General features: G+C 47.6%; 1 protein-coding gene across 2 annotated transcripts in view; it reads right to left on the bottom strand.

The window, feature by feature from the left end:
* Window positions 1-833: 833 nt before the first annotated feature.
* Cdh3 (cadherin 3) overlaps window positions 834-14,202 on the bottom strand; it is a 46,843-nt gene continuing 33,474 nt past the window's right edge. For both annotated transcript variants that reach the window (XM_050144345.1, XM_050144344.1), the window contains exons 10-16: window positions 13,322-13,563; window positions 12,954-13,099; window positions 11,993-12,217; window positions 10,190-10,396; window positions 6,386-6,516; window positions 5,894-6,040; window positions 834-1,647 (exon numbers count right to left, since the gene is read on the bottom strand). In XM_050144345.1, the coding sequence (XP_050000302.1) occupies window positions 1,438-1,647; window positions 5,894-6,040; window positions 6,386-6,516; window positions 10,190-10,396; window positions 11,993-12,217; window positions 12,954-13,099; window positions 13,322-13,563 (1,308 nt within the window). In that variant the 3' untranslated portion in view covers window positions 834-1,437. The remainder of the gene's footprint in view (window positions 1,648-5,893; window positions 6,041-6,385; window positions 6,517-10,189; window positions 10,397-11,992; window positions 12,218-12,953; window positions 13,100-13,321; window positions 13,564-14,202) is intronic.

Consider the following 14,202-nt stretch of genomic DNA (forward strand, 5'->3'; position numbering starts at 1 on the left):
TTTCACTGTAGTTTTAGAGCCTGTCCTGGAACTAGCTTTTGTAGACCAGGCTGGCCTCGAACTCGCAGAGATCCGCCTGCCTCTACCTCCCGAGTGCTGGGATTAAAGGCGTGTGCCACCACTGCCCAGCCGGAGTCACTCTTTAGCGCAGGAAAATGCCCTAGGAGGAGGACTGTGGGGCCAAGTTTAAGGAAGTTAGGTGCTATGGGGCTTGGGAAGTCCCGAGTTGGCAGCCCTTACCATGCGGCAGGTTATCAATCCATCCAACCCTTTGTTGTGTGAGACGGGGTCTCACCACAAAGCTCTGGCTGGCCTGGGAAACACTTTTGTTTTCTGAGACAAGAGCCCACCTCCAATATGAGAACTCCTGCCTCAGCCTCTGCGTGCTGGGATTACAGATACACATCACCCAAGATCCTTCTTCCCTTCCCCCTCCCTGTAGCTAACAACCTCAAACTTGCTGTGTGGTTTGCAATGACCTTGAATTCCTCCCTGATGTTACAATTACCAGCTCGGGCCACTCAATTCCCGGGGAAGGATGCTAACTCGGGTTCTCTCAGAGCTCTGAAGCTCCAGTGGAGGGGAGGTCGGTGACCCAGGCTGTCCAGAGCATCACATCCACCTTCCTGCTCTGAGATCAGAGGGACCCACAAGACACATAAGTGAATCTTGAGAAATCTATACCACAAGGAGGAAATTGAGAAGTGAGGGGGTTTGCAAGAGCTTCTAAAAAGTCTAAAACCAGCAAACTGAACCTTTCTCATAAACGCCCAGTTAAAGGAGAGAATTAGAATTAGATAAGGGTTTTGTTTTAAATTCATTCCCTTAGCACCTCTGGGAAAATTTTGTTTAATAAAAAAATTCTAGAACATATACATGATTGTCATCACTGTCCATCCACAGGACACAACAGAGAAAATAAAAAATGCAAGACAACTTAGACATACTCAGTCAAAAAAATAATAATAAAGCAGTAATCCAGCCCAGCGTGAGGCCTCAAGGCCCAGAGATCAGACAAACCAGGACCAGCGGGTCCTGCAGGCTTCTCTTCCGGAGGGCCTCTAACTTTTTAAAAACCGCATAAGAAAAAAAAGGGGGGGCTGCAGAAAGAGGCCTCTTTCTAAAGAGAGGGAACCGTGGGAAAGTCATGAAGAACGTCAGAGCGAGGAGGCCCTGAGAGGGTGGGCGGAGCACGGAGCGGCAGGTGGGAGACCTCGGCAAGTTCAGCCTCGGAAGCAGCCCTGCCCTGGCTGAGAGAGGATCAGTGCTGAAGTCAGTGCCACAGCCTTTCATCTTAGAGGCTACAGTCTGGCCTTCATGTTAGATGCAGCCTGCCTCGCAGGTCACTTCCTGGCAAGTTCCAGAGTCCTTGCAAAGTGGAAGCTAGGTTCCCCTTGTGACGGGATCTTCAGTTCTTGGACAGCTCGGCAGGAGAGTCTAGTCATCCTCACCACCCCCATACATGTCAGCCAGTTTCTTGAATCGACTTCCCCATTCAGTAAGGTAGTTGTAGTCCTGGTCCTGGTCGGAAGCCGAGGAAGTGAGCGAGCTCAGGGAGCCGGCATCTGAGCCACTGCCCTCGTAGTCAAACACCAGCAGGGAGTCGTAGGGTGGGGCGGTAGGGTCTGTGTTAGCAGCCTTCAGGTTCTAGGGAAACAGAGATCAGCAGTTAGGAATGGCAGGACGGCAACCCTTGCATAGCGGCTCAGGGCAACCCAAGCCGGTGGGCAAGTCCCACAGATCAAGCCAGAAGACTATACACACCATTTTTTTTGAGACAGGGTTTCTCTGTGGCTTTGGAGCCTGTCCTGGAACTAGCTCTGTAGACCAGGCTGGTCTCGAACTCACAGAGATCCGCCTGCCTCTGCCTCCCTGGGTGCTGGGATTAAAGGCGTGCGCCACCATCGCCCGCTTACACACCAGTTTTGAGACTGGGCAAACCTCTCAGCTGCTCTAGGCCTGTTTCCTATCTGTAACATGGTGATGCCCGTGGCTTTGGAGGAATTGAGTACACACACAACTCTTGGTAGGCTACTAGCTGACATGTAGTTGGACATCATCTTTATATTTACAAATGTGGGGATTAAGACAGAATTGCAAACTATCTAGAAACCGTCTAGAAACTGTCCTCCTCTAACGAGACGCTCAAAGCATCTTCTCTGAAACAGCTGCCCGAGCAATGTTTCCAGGTGTGAGAGCCCCGTGTGTCTGATGCAGTATTCTTCTAAACAAAGCTCAAGAGAGGTTTGCTGCCAGGCAGTGGTGTCGCACACCTTTAATCCCAACACTTGGAGGCGGAGGCAGTTGGATCTCTATGAGCTGGAGGCCAGCCTGCTCTACGGAGCAAGTTCCAGGACAGCTAGGGCTGTTACATAAAGAAACGCTATTTCTAAAACCCAAAAAGAGGCTGCTGGACTACTTCCAACAGGCAAGAGGGGCAAGCAGGTTTGTTTCCATCTCCGCAGAAGACAGAACAGAGTAGAAGTTGGGGTTGAAGACCGTGTGTGTGTGTGTGTGTGTGTGTGTGTGTGTGTGTGTGTGTGCAGATCTGAAGACAACTCTAGGGAGTCTACAGTAGGCTCACACAGACCTCCCACCTTCCTAACTTATGGCTCTACAAATAGCTTATTTGGAGGGTTAAAGCTAGATTTGGGTCACATCCAGATCAGTGGAGGCCCAGTCCTGGGAGTGTGGGGGGTGTCAGAGGCTCCAGCAGTCTTGAAAGTTCCCTGAGGGATTCCAGTGCCAGGCAAGTTTGGGGGCCTCTGTCAGTATCAATCTATCCAGTCCTTGAAGTAATCCACAATAGCTTCCACAATTTTCTCTCCATTAGAATCTTATTTATTGCCAGGTGGTGGTGGCGCATGCCTTTAATCCCAGCACTTGGGAGGCAGAGGCAAGAGTATCTCTGAGTTCGAGGCCAGCCTGGTCTCCAGAGCAAGCACCAGGACAGCCGGGGATACACAGAGAAACCCTGTCTGGAAACAAAACAAGACAAAACAAACAAACAAGAATCTTATTTAGGGGCTGGAGAGATAGTTCAGCGGTTAAGAGTATTGCCTGCTCTTCCAAAGGTCCTGAGTTCAATTCCCAGCAACCACATGGTGGCTCACAACCATCTGAAATGAGGTCTGGTGCCCTCTTCTGGCCTTCAGGCATATACGCAGAAAGAATATATCATACATAATAAGTAAATAAATATTAAAAAAAATCTTATTTATCTATTTTGAGGCGGGGTTTCACTTTTAAGCACAACCTGGCTGGGAACTCATAGCAGTCCTCCTGCCTCAGCCTTCCAAGTGATGGGATTATATGTATGGGCCACATCTGGCTTCATATTTTAATCTCTAGAATTCAAACCTGTTGGGAGGCAGAGGCAGTTGGATCTCTATTAACAGCTGGTCACACTGTTAATCTCGGAACATAGGAGGCAGGAACAGGCAGCGGACTTGTTGAGTTGGAGGCCCATCTGGTCTACATAAGTTCTAGGTCAGACAAGGCCATAGAGGGTGACCTTGTTTTAAAAGACAAACAAACTCCCAGGACAGCCAGGGCTACACATAGAAACCCTGGCCAGGGGGCGGGGGCAAGAGAAAAGAAAATAAAGAGACACAAAAATCAAAACAAAACAAAATAGAAAAAGGAATAAAATAAAGGAACCAGCGAGACGGCTCAGGTGAAGGCACTTGCTGCCCCAAGCTGGATCCCCACACCCATGTGGTGGAAGGAAGGCAAGAACCAATTTCTAGAAGTTGTCTCTGGGGGCGACAGGGATGGCCAAGGTCACCAGCCTGCTGCCTTTGTTTGCTTTTTTTTTTTTTTTTTTTAAAATCGAGACAGGGTTTCTCTGTAGCTTTGGAGCCTGTCCTGGAACTAGCTCTTGTAGACCAGGCTGGCCTCGAACTCACAGAGATCTGCCTGCCTCTGCTTCCTGAGTGCTGGGATTAAAGGAGTGTGCCACCACCACTGGCTTTGCTTGCTTTTTTAAACACAAGGTTTCTCTGTATAGCTCTGGCTGTCCTGGAACTCACTCTAGTGTAGATTAGGCTGGCCTCGAACTCAGATCCACCTGCCTCTGTCTCTGCCTCCCAAGTGTTGAGATTAAAGGCATGCACCACCATGTCTGGTTCACTTTCTGCTCTTTTTGAGGATTCAAGTTCAGTGCCCTGCACTCACAACTGCCCATATGTAACTCCAGTTTCAGGGATGCTGATACCCTTTTCTGACTCCATAAACACGCATACACTTAGGCAGGCAGGCAGGTACACGTACACACACACACACACACACACACATACACACCTAAAAAAATAAAATAAAATGTGTTCTGCCTGCATGTATGCCTGCAGGCCAGAAGAGGGCACCAGACCTCATTACAGATGGTTGTGAGCCATCTGTAATGAATTGAAACTGAATTGAACTCAGTTTCTCTGGAAGGGCAGCCAATGCTCTTAGCCTCTGAGCCACTCTACAGCTCCTCTAAAAAAAACTTTTTAAGCAGGCTGGAGTGATGGCTCAGACGTTAAGAGCACATATTGCTATTGCTCTTCCAGAGAAGCCAAGCTCAGATGCCAGCACCCGTAATCAGTGGGTTACAACTGTCACCGGCTATCACTCCAGCTCCACGTGTACATTTCCCTCCCTACACAGACACACATAATTATTCCTTTAAATTATTGTTTATTATTATTACTTTTTAAAAAAAGATGGATTCTCATTATGTACCTCTGACTGTCCTGGAACTCACTCTGTAGACCACGCTGGTCTTGAACTCAGACATCTACCTGCCTCTGCCTCCTAAGTGCTGGGATTAAAGGTTTGCACTATACCCAGTTTTTAGAAATTATTTTTGTTTTTAAAACATTTATTTTGTGTGCATTGGTGTTGCCTGCATGTGTACCATGAGCATACGGAGCCAGCAAAGGTCATAAGAGGGCATTAGATCCCCCCAGAACTGGAGTTACAGAGAGTTGTCAGCCCCCGTGTGAGTTCTGGGACTCACACCCCATTCCTCTAGAAGAGCAGCCAGTGGTCTTCACTGTTAAAGCCTCTCCAGCTCCATACACAATCTTAAAATAAAAACTTAAAAAGTTGTCCTCTGGTCCTCATATATGTACCATGGCAGACAGTGTATAAACACAAATATATAAATAAAATGTAAAAATGCAAAATAAAACTAAAACACCAAGAGGCCAGGAATAGTATCACACTGCCTTTAATTGCAGCACTTGGAAAGCAGAGGCAGGAGACTCTCTGTGAGTTGGTGGCCAGCCTGGTCTACAGCAAGAATTCCAGGACTAAACAGGAAACACTCAAAAAAAAAAAAAACAAATATAAAATGAGGCAATGGCTCAGCAGCCAAGAACACAGGCTGCTCTTCCGGAGGAAAGGGTTTCAATCCCCAGCACCCACATTGGGGCTCAGCTCACAAACCTCTGCAACTCCAGGCCCAGAGGTACCAACACCCTCTTCTGGCCTCTGGGGACACTGTACATGTGGTTTACGGCCGTGAATGTAGGCAGAACACCCATGCACACAAAATAATAAAACAAAATAGTTTAAAATCAATCAACAAAAACCAAAACACACACACACAGAGCGAGCGAGTGAGAGAGAGCCTTATACACCAAAACTCCAACTCAAACCTAAGTAGTCTGGCTCCAGAATACTTTCCTAATCACAGTGTTTGAATAAATGGTGAAACTATTCCTATAAATTTGGAGTCTATGGAGGAGGAAAGAGAAGCCACAGATACTCGAGTATCCAGAGCTCACACAGCTGGTGGGTAGAGCCAGGATTTGAACTCAGAATCAACACAGAAAGTCCTTGTTTGTTCTCCCACGCTATTTGCACGTGACTCAGGGGTAGCGTGGGTTAGTCTGCCGGGCCTCACCTCGATGATGAAGTTGCCGATCTCATCTGGGTTGGCTGGCCGGGGACGGTACATGGGTGTGGGGATGAAGGTTGGGGCCACATCGTTGCGGAGAACCACCTCAGGCCTGGCCTCCAGCCCCCGGTGGAGCTGGGTGATGTCATAGTCCTTCATGAAAACAAATGGGGGCATCGGGTTGAGAATGTGCCCCATTTTCCACCAGCTACATCTCAGCCCTCAGCCCTCTGATGCTTGGGAAGAGGCCAGAGATCCCAGAACCCCTCCCCCTTCTTCCAAATTAAGGGCAGACTTGGGAGCCACTCAGCTGGGGCAAAGAGAATCTAGTACTAGACACCCTCCCAGGAGAGGGGTTGGTGGCCAATTCTGCATGAAGACCGATGTCTCCGCCAGGGCTGGTGAACAGAGCTAACAGAGGTTGTAGGGTAGCCCAACCATTCCATTGTGAGCCTTGGGAACACCCACATCTGCCTCCTAATCACTCCAGTGACCCACCTGGTCCTCTTCACCACCACCTTCTTCACCGTAATAGAAGACATTGTCACGGGTGTCATCCTCTGGGAGCAGAAGGGGCTCTTTGACCTTTCTCTTCCTTCTCACCAAAAAGAGGAGCGCCAGGAGGAGGGCTGGAAGAGTGGGGAAATATGAGAACTCCCCCAGCCACGAGGCCAGCCAGGACCGCAGGCCCTCAGAGCATAGTGCATTCATTTATTTATGGGTTTTTCAGAGAGGATCTCATGTAGCTGGGATTGGTCTCGCTGTCTAGCTGACTAGTCTTTTTTTTTTTTTTTTAGATTTATTTATTTATTATGTATACAACATTCCTTCCATGTATGTTTGTATGCCAGAAGAGGGCATCAGATCTCATTATAGATGGTTGTGAGCCACCATGTGGTTGCTGGGAATTGAACTCAGGACCTCTGGAAGAGCAGTCAGTGCTCTCTTAACCTCTCAGCCATCTCTCCAGCCTGCTGAGACTAGTCTTGAACTTCTGATCCGTGATGGCAAGTCTTGGGTGTCAATTTGACTACATCTGGAATTAATAAAATCCAAGCAGCTGGGCACGCCTGTGAGGGATTTTATCTTAATTAAAGCATTTGAAGTGGGAAGACCACTTTTAATCCAGACCTTTTGAGCTGGGAAGATCCACCTTTAATCTGGGCCACACCTTCGGCTGGAAGCCCTTGTAAAGACGTGGAAGAAGGAAGCTTTTGCTGGAAAGTCCATACTGTGACTGGCCTTAGAGCCCACTTCTTCAGGATTCCAGCATACTGGAGATCAGCTGAGGCATCCAGCCTTGCGGGCTGAACAACACTAGATTCTTTTCTTTTTTTTTATTTATCCTTTTTTATTTATTTTTCTACTGGACTCTTGAACCTTCCATCAGGAGACAGCCAGTGTTGGACCACAGCCTGTAAACCACTCTAATAAATACTTTATATATATTCATTCTCTAAGTTCTATTCCTCTAGAGAACCTTGACACTCTGCCTCCACGACCTCTCAAACGCTGGGATCACAGGAATGCACTACCATGTCCTGTTCCGCTTAGGTTTAGAGTCCTCCCGTCTCTGTCCTTTAGGTCTTCACTCAATGTCACCACCTCCTGGAAGCAGCATGACTCCATCCTCCAACCATAGTCCTACAGCATTTACCAAACCAGACTTTCCAGTCTGGTGGTATTGGGGGGGGGCCCGGTCATCGTCGCTAAGTTATTTTATGGGCCTTGGTGTTTTGCCTACATGTATGTCTGTATGAAGGTGTCAGATCCCCTGTAACTGGGGTTACAGATGGTTATGAGCTGCCCTGTGGGTGCTGGGATTTGAACCCAGGTCCTGGGGAAGAGTAGCGGTGCTCTTAACCACTGAGTCACCTCTCCAGCCCCACCCATGCCCAGTTTTCGATGTGGTTCTGGGGATACAGTAAAAGGGTGCAAGCCTGTTAGGCAAGCACTGTCTTTTTAAAATCCATTACACAGACTGGTACTCAATAAAGGAAACTTTGTTCAGCTAAGGCAAAGAGCTGTCTTATATCAATACTCATAAATTCTTGTGATGTCCGCCAGAGTTGACACTTTGTCAAGGTCCAGGTCTCTTAAAGCAGAGAGTCCTGGCTAATTTCAACTTAGTCTGAGTACCTGAACGATGTGGGGGTGGACTGTCTTATGAAGTCTCGCTTGTCCTTACCCCTTTCCAAGATGCAACCAGCACTGGCATGATGGTTAGTCTGCATATTCAATGCATCACAATCTAGAATGCTCTAGAAAGAGAAACTCATGAAGGACTGTCTAGATCAAGTCTGCCTGCTGCAGGGCCGTGGGGGATGACATAGAGGTAGAGAGAGCTGCCCCTGTGGGTGGCACCACTTCTTAGGCAGGGGATCCTGAGCTGTACATGAGTGAAGAGAATGAATGTAAGTTTGCATGCATCCAGTCTCTGTTCCTTTATTTTATGTGTGTGGGTGCTTGCATGTCTGTATTATGTACACATCTGTGTCATGTATGTCTGGTGCCCACAGAGGCCAGAAGAGGACGCTGGTTCCCTTGGAACTGGCGTTCAGATGGTTAGGAGCCACCATATGGGTCCTCTGGAGGAGCAGCCAGTGCTCTTAATTGCTGAGCCATCTTTCCAGCCCCTTTCACCCCCTTTTTGAGACAGTCCCACTATGAAGCTCTGGCTGGCCAAGAATTTGTTATGTAGATAGACTAGGCTGGCCTCAAACTCCAGAAGTCTACCAGTCTGCAGTGCTGGATTAAATGAATGTGCCACCAGACCTGGTTGCTTCTCCCTGTTCTTGACTGTGGGTGTGACTAGACGCTTCAGGTTCTGAACTGAAAACAAACCTTTCTCCCTTACGTTGCTTCCATCTGGCTTTTGTTTCTGTAGCCCAGTGAGAAAACACCTTCCCTGGCTCATATAACATATTTGAACATCAGGGGAATAACTGGATGGTTGTGGGGAATCTAGGGACTGAGGCCTGTCCTCAAACTCAGAGATCCACCTGCCCCCAGAGAGCTGGGATTAAAGGGGTAGACCATCACTGCCCGGTCTAGAAATATTTATTTATTATTACTATTTTTTTTGAGACAAGTTTTCTCTGTGTAAACAGTTCTGTCTAGTCTAGAGCTCGATATTTAGACCAGGCTGGCTTTGAACTCAGAGACCCGCCTGCCTCTGCCTCCAAAGTGCTGAGATTAAAGGCGTGCGCCACCACCGCCCAGCTATTTATTATTGACGTGAGCACACGAAGTAAGGGTTCATCACGTCATCTTCATACACGTTTACTGTACTCTGTTCTCATTTGTTCCTGTCCCCTCCGCCCACCTCTGCTGCTCTCTCCTCACACGCTGCCCCTCCTGCTCCCCTCGGCCCTGCACTCACTCTATTGCCTCCTTCTACTTCCTCACCTTGGAGTCCCCACTCTAGTTTCATGACCTGCGAATACATACCTATGATCACACACATATATGCACATGCACACACATAAACATATTTACATACATAACCCTAAGTCTGGGTACCACATGCGAGCAGAAGCTTGCGGCAGCGTCTTCTCGAGTCTAGCTTACTTCATTTAGCATAATGGCTTCCAGCTGTGTCCGTTTCCTTGCAGCTGTCGTGAAAGATTTGTTTTTAACGAAATACTTCTGCTTTCTGGCCCATGACGCTTACACTGTGGCATGTTTTAAAAGCACTTCATGGCTTGTTAAAACACAGGTAACTTAGGTCTCACCTCTAAGTTTTTGGATCATCAGGTCTGCAGGAGGGCAGACAAGAGAATCTTTTAAAAGCAGGACAGCCAGATAGAGTCATGAAAGGTTGCCTGAAACTGAGAGTCTGCCTTTCTAACAAATTCCTAGACTACCCAGAACCACTGCTTAGGCCTCAAAGTGACTTGACAGGAAAACATTAGCCTGGCATATTCTTCAAGCTCCAGACACATCTAGCAATTAGATGATATTTGTAGAATTGAGAGTTTAAGAAACGAATGAGTTGGGGAGGAGACAGACAGTTCAACGGTTTAAGAGCACTGGCTACTCTTGAAGGGGACTGGGTTCGATTCCCAGCACCCACATGGCAGCTCAGAGCTGTCTATAGCTACAGTTCTAGGCTATCTAACCCCATTATGGCTTGTGGAGGCACACATGCGATACACATACATTCAGGCAAAAACACTCATAAGCATAAAACAAAAGAAAGAAACAAATGAGAAATATTGGATGTACTCTTAGTTTCAGAAATTCTGAGAAAAATCAGGTCTCTTAAGTACCTAGTTGCACATGGAGGCGTATGGTACTCACTCAGCAGAGCTAAGACAGCACCCAGGATGGGGAGGACGAAACCACCCTTCCAGGGCTCGGGGCAGGTCACCACGTGGCCATAGCAGTCACACACTTTGGCCCTGATCATGGTTAGCTGTTCCCTGTTGCCTTGATCAGACAGAGAAAGGTGCAGATCATATGTGTCTTGCTTCAGGAACTTCTTCAGCGACAAGGCCACGGTGTCTCCTGGAGAAACAGATAATTTCTTAGTCTAGAGATGTCACGCATGGTGAGCAATGAATACAAGATAAGGGGTGATAAGAGCCTCAGCACCCGATGAACAAGAGGCAGTCTTTGTCTGAGTGTAGCACTGTGATGGAATACCTGCTTAGCATCTGTGAGGCTCTGGGCTCAAGACCCAGAACACAAAAGCAAAACAAAACAAACAAAATGTTCCCAAAACCCTGGCTAAAGTAAAATTTAACACTGTGAGAAGGAGTATTGGGTTACAAAAGTTACTTCATTTTTTTAGTATTTTTTTAATTGTCTTATCACTACTTTTTTTTTTTTTTTTTTTTTTTTGGTTTGTTTGTTTGATTTTTTGAGACAAGGTTTCTCTGTAGCTTTGGAGCCTGTCCTGAAACTCACTCTGTAGACCAGGCTGACCTCGAACTCACAGAGATCTGCCTCTACCTCTTGAGTGCTGGGATTAAAGGTGTGTGCCTCCACTGCCCAGCTGTTGTCTTATTTTTGTTGCTGGTGTGTGTGTGTGTGTGTGTGTGTGTGTGTGTGTGTGTGCGCGCGCGCGCGCGCGCGTGCGCACACAGGCAAGCGTGTGTTATAAGGCATATGTGAAGATCAGAAGTGAGCCTTTTGGGAGTCAGTCTCCTCCTTCCACCTCTGGGTTCTGGGAGTCAAACTCTGGTCCACCAAGTTTGTGCAACCCTTTGAGAAACCTTACTAGCCCACAAAATCTATTTATTTATTTATTTATTTATTTATTTATTTATTTATTTATTTATTTATTTATTTATTATGTATAAGATGTTCTGTCTGCATGTATGCCTGCAAACCAGAAGAGGACACCAGATCTCATTAAAGATGGTTGTGAGCCACCATGTGGGTTGCTGGGAATTGAACTCAGGGTCTCTGAAAGACAGCCATCTCTCCAGCCCTAGCCCCCAAATTAATTCATCTCTTTCCCTCTTTTTTAATGTGTATGGATATTTTACCTCTCAGCATATCTGTACATCTGTGTACCACGTAAGTGCCTGGTGCTCTTGGGGCTAGAAGAGGGTGGGGCTGGATCCCCTGGAACTGTGGTTACAGACAGTTGTGAGCTGCCATGTGGGTGCTGAGAATTGAACCAGTGTCCTCTAGAAGGGCAGCTAGTGTTCTGAACCACTGAGCCATCTCTCCAGCCCCTGAAACAGATGTTCTTAATCATTGAGAAATCTCTCCAGCTCTGGTTATCTACTTTTGTTTGTGTTTTTATTGTGGATGCTGCTGTTTGCTTGTTCTTTTGAGACAGGGTCTCATACAGCCCTAGAACTCACCAAGTAGATCAGGCTGGCCTTGAATCCACAGAAATCTGCTTGCTTTTGCCTCCTGAGTACTGGGATTAAGTGTAATCATGCCTAGTTCTATGTGTTTTGGTTCTGAAGACATCTTTTAGGGCTTCTGATATAAAGCTAAGGAAGAGCACTTGATGCCCATTTTTGAGACCATTAATTCTGTGACCTACAGGTGTGATAACAGGAACGCAGGTGTGGTAACTACTGTGGGAACGACACCCACCCAGCGGAACTGGCAGCCTCTTGCTACCACAACTGAGTTAGTTACCTTTCTCGCTGACTTCTGCTGCCCAGTAGATGTCTGAATCATGTGTTAGCTGGGCCTGGAAAGGGGAGGAGTTGGGAGACAAGTCCTTGTCCGTGATGTTCAGCACTTGAGGCACAGGACTTTGGTTACAGATGGTGATCTGGCGTGGTTCTGGGAGTGGGCCATGGTCGTTGATGTCGGTGAGTGTTATCAGGAGGGTCCCAGTGCCAGTGGTGGGAGGGCTCCCTGTTCACAATCACACACATGATGTCTTCAGCTTCTGCTCTTACTCTTGATTGGTGAATGAACCAATGTTAAGTTCCCCTAAGACCTACTTAACCGGCCTACAAGTGGCTCCTGGTTACCACTCTCTTAAGCCCCTCCACACGTTAACTTCATTATAAACTAAATTGGCAATGGAAAATCATGGTAATCACAGCATCGTTCTAATTTGTGTCCACAGCAGACATTACTAACAAATCACAGTGCAGCCGCAGCTACTGCATTCAGACAGCCATTATAATTGATCACAGAGTAAAACCCACATGCTCCCTCATGCTTGTACAGTTGTCTGCTGATCAGCTTCAGGAAACCTGAAGCTTCAGAGAAACCAGCCTCAAGGCCTTGATTCACTAGCTGTTAAGCAGAGACTGTATAATATCAAAATCTCCCTGGTAATGGTGCAACACCACTAATCATTTGTGGGATGCCCAGCGGTCCCTGTCAGTCAACCATCAGTAGAAACTGAGAGGTCAATTCAGAGTTCAGTGAACTAAAAACAAGCGGAAAAGTGAGTCCTCGGTACCTTGCCTATCTCTTGGGATTCAGAAAAATTAGGATCATAGCAGTCAGGACTTTAAATCCAGCCTGGTTTGTCAATCTCCTCCCTACCAGCATCTCCTGCTAAGGAGGGAACAGACTGTGTCCTAATGCTCTGGGTATCATAGGCCTGCCCATGGAAGGACTGGCTGAAAGCTCTCACCATTGTCTGTGGCCAAAACCATGGCTTCATAGATGTTGTTCCTCACAAACCGTTCATCCTCACGATCTAAGATGCCTGCAGCCGTGACTTGACCGCTGTCTGGGTCCATGGCGAGCCAGCCAGCTGGGTCTCTCAAGATGTGGTAGCTGGACAGAAAGTTGAGAAGGGTCACATCTAGCACATGAAGAATCCTACTGAAATCATTCAGAGCCTCCTAGACCAAGTGCAGAGCCTTCAGCCTTGAGCATGGCAGGAAGGGTTTGGTGCAAGGGTGATGGCACTGGTATTGAACCAACTTGATGATGAAGGAACAAGCCACCCGAGCGTACCTATGTACATGGCTGACCTGGTACCCAGTCCCCAGGTACCTGATCTTCTGGTCCTCCTCATCTGGGTCCTGGGCAGTATAGAAGCAGACCAGTTCCCCAACAGAGATACCCTCCTGGACCTCAACGACTTTGGAAGGTGGGACAAACACAGGGGCCTCATTGACATCTTCCACGTGGACCACTACGGTGGCAGTGGCCGTCGGGAGATTCAGCACAAAGTCAGCCTCATTGGTCACTGCTATGTACAGGGTGTGTTGGTTCTGAGCCTCAAAATCCAAGCCCTAGGAGAGAAGAGGAAGCTGAGGCAGCAGTTTGTGAAGTGGCCTGTGGACATCAGCAGGGTCACAGTATAGGGACCAAGACTCTGGTCAACAACCATCCTGCCCCCCCCACACCGCCCCCCCATGTTTCCTAAGGGGAAATCTACTAGGGTCTCTTAGACCACCCCAAAGGCTTAGAGAGCCCTAAAAGGTTCGTTCCCAATGGGACAATGCTGTCCTCTAGGATGGCCGAGAAGCTGTGGGCATGTTAGTCATGACTGAGTTCCTTCTGGTGACTAGCCTGGGTAGGATGCTGCATCCTACCAATGTTACAGACAAAGAACCACCTCTGTGTCTCTTGTGACTTGCCGGTGTCCCCATGGTCACTCATATACTGGAGTGAGAAACCTGTTTATAATTAGAGCCAAGAACATGTTTAATACACAAAGCAAGCTTTGGTATGGTTTTAATGCAGACTGAGTTCTCGAGGAACGCAACTTCTGAAAGGGGCTTCTAATTTAATTTGTTCAGGATGTTTTCAGTTGTTTATGCTCTGTTTCTGAGTAGCAGTGGTGGTAATGCGTCACCAGGCCGACACACAGGATCCACTGCACTTGGAATGTCTGCAAACAAATGCAAGCATCTGACTACCTCACCCTG

This window comes from Alexandromys fortis, unplaced genomic scaffold, assembly GCF_014885135.2.
Source record: "Alexandromys fortis isolate MF-2015 unplaced genomic scaffold, M_Fortis_MF-2015_v1.1 scaffold_1, whole genome shotgun sequence".
NCBI lineage: Eukaryota > Metazoa > Chordata > Mammalia > Rodentia > Cricetidae > Alexandromys > Alexandromys fortis.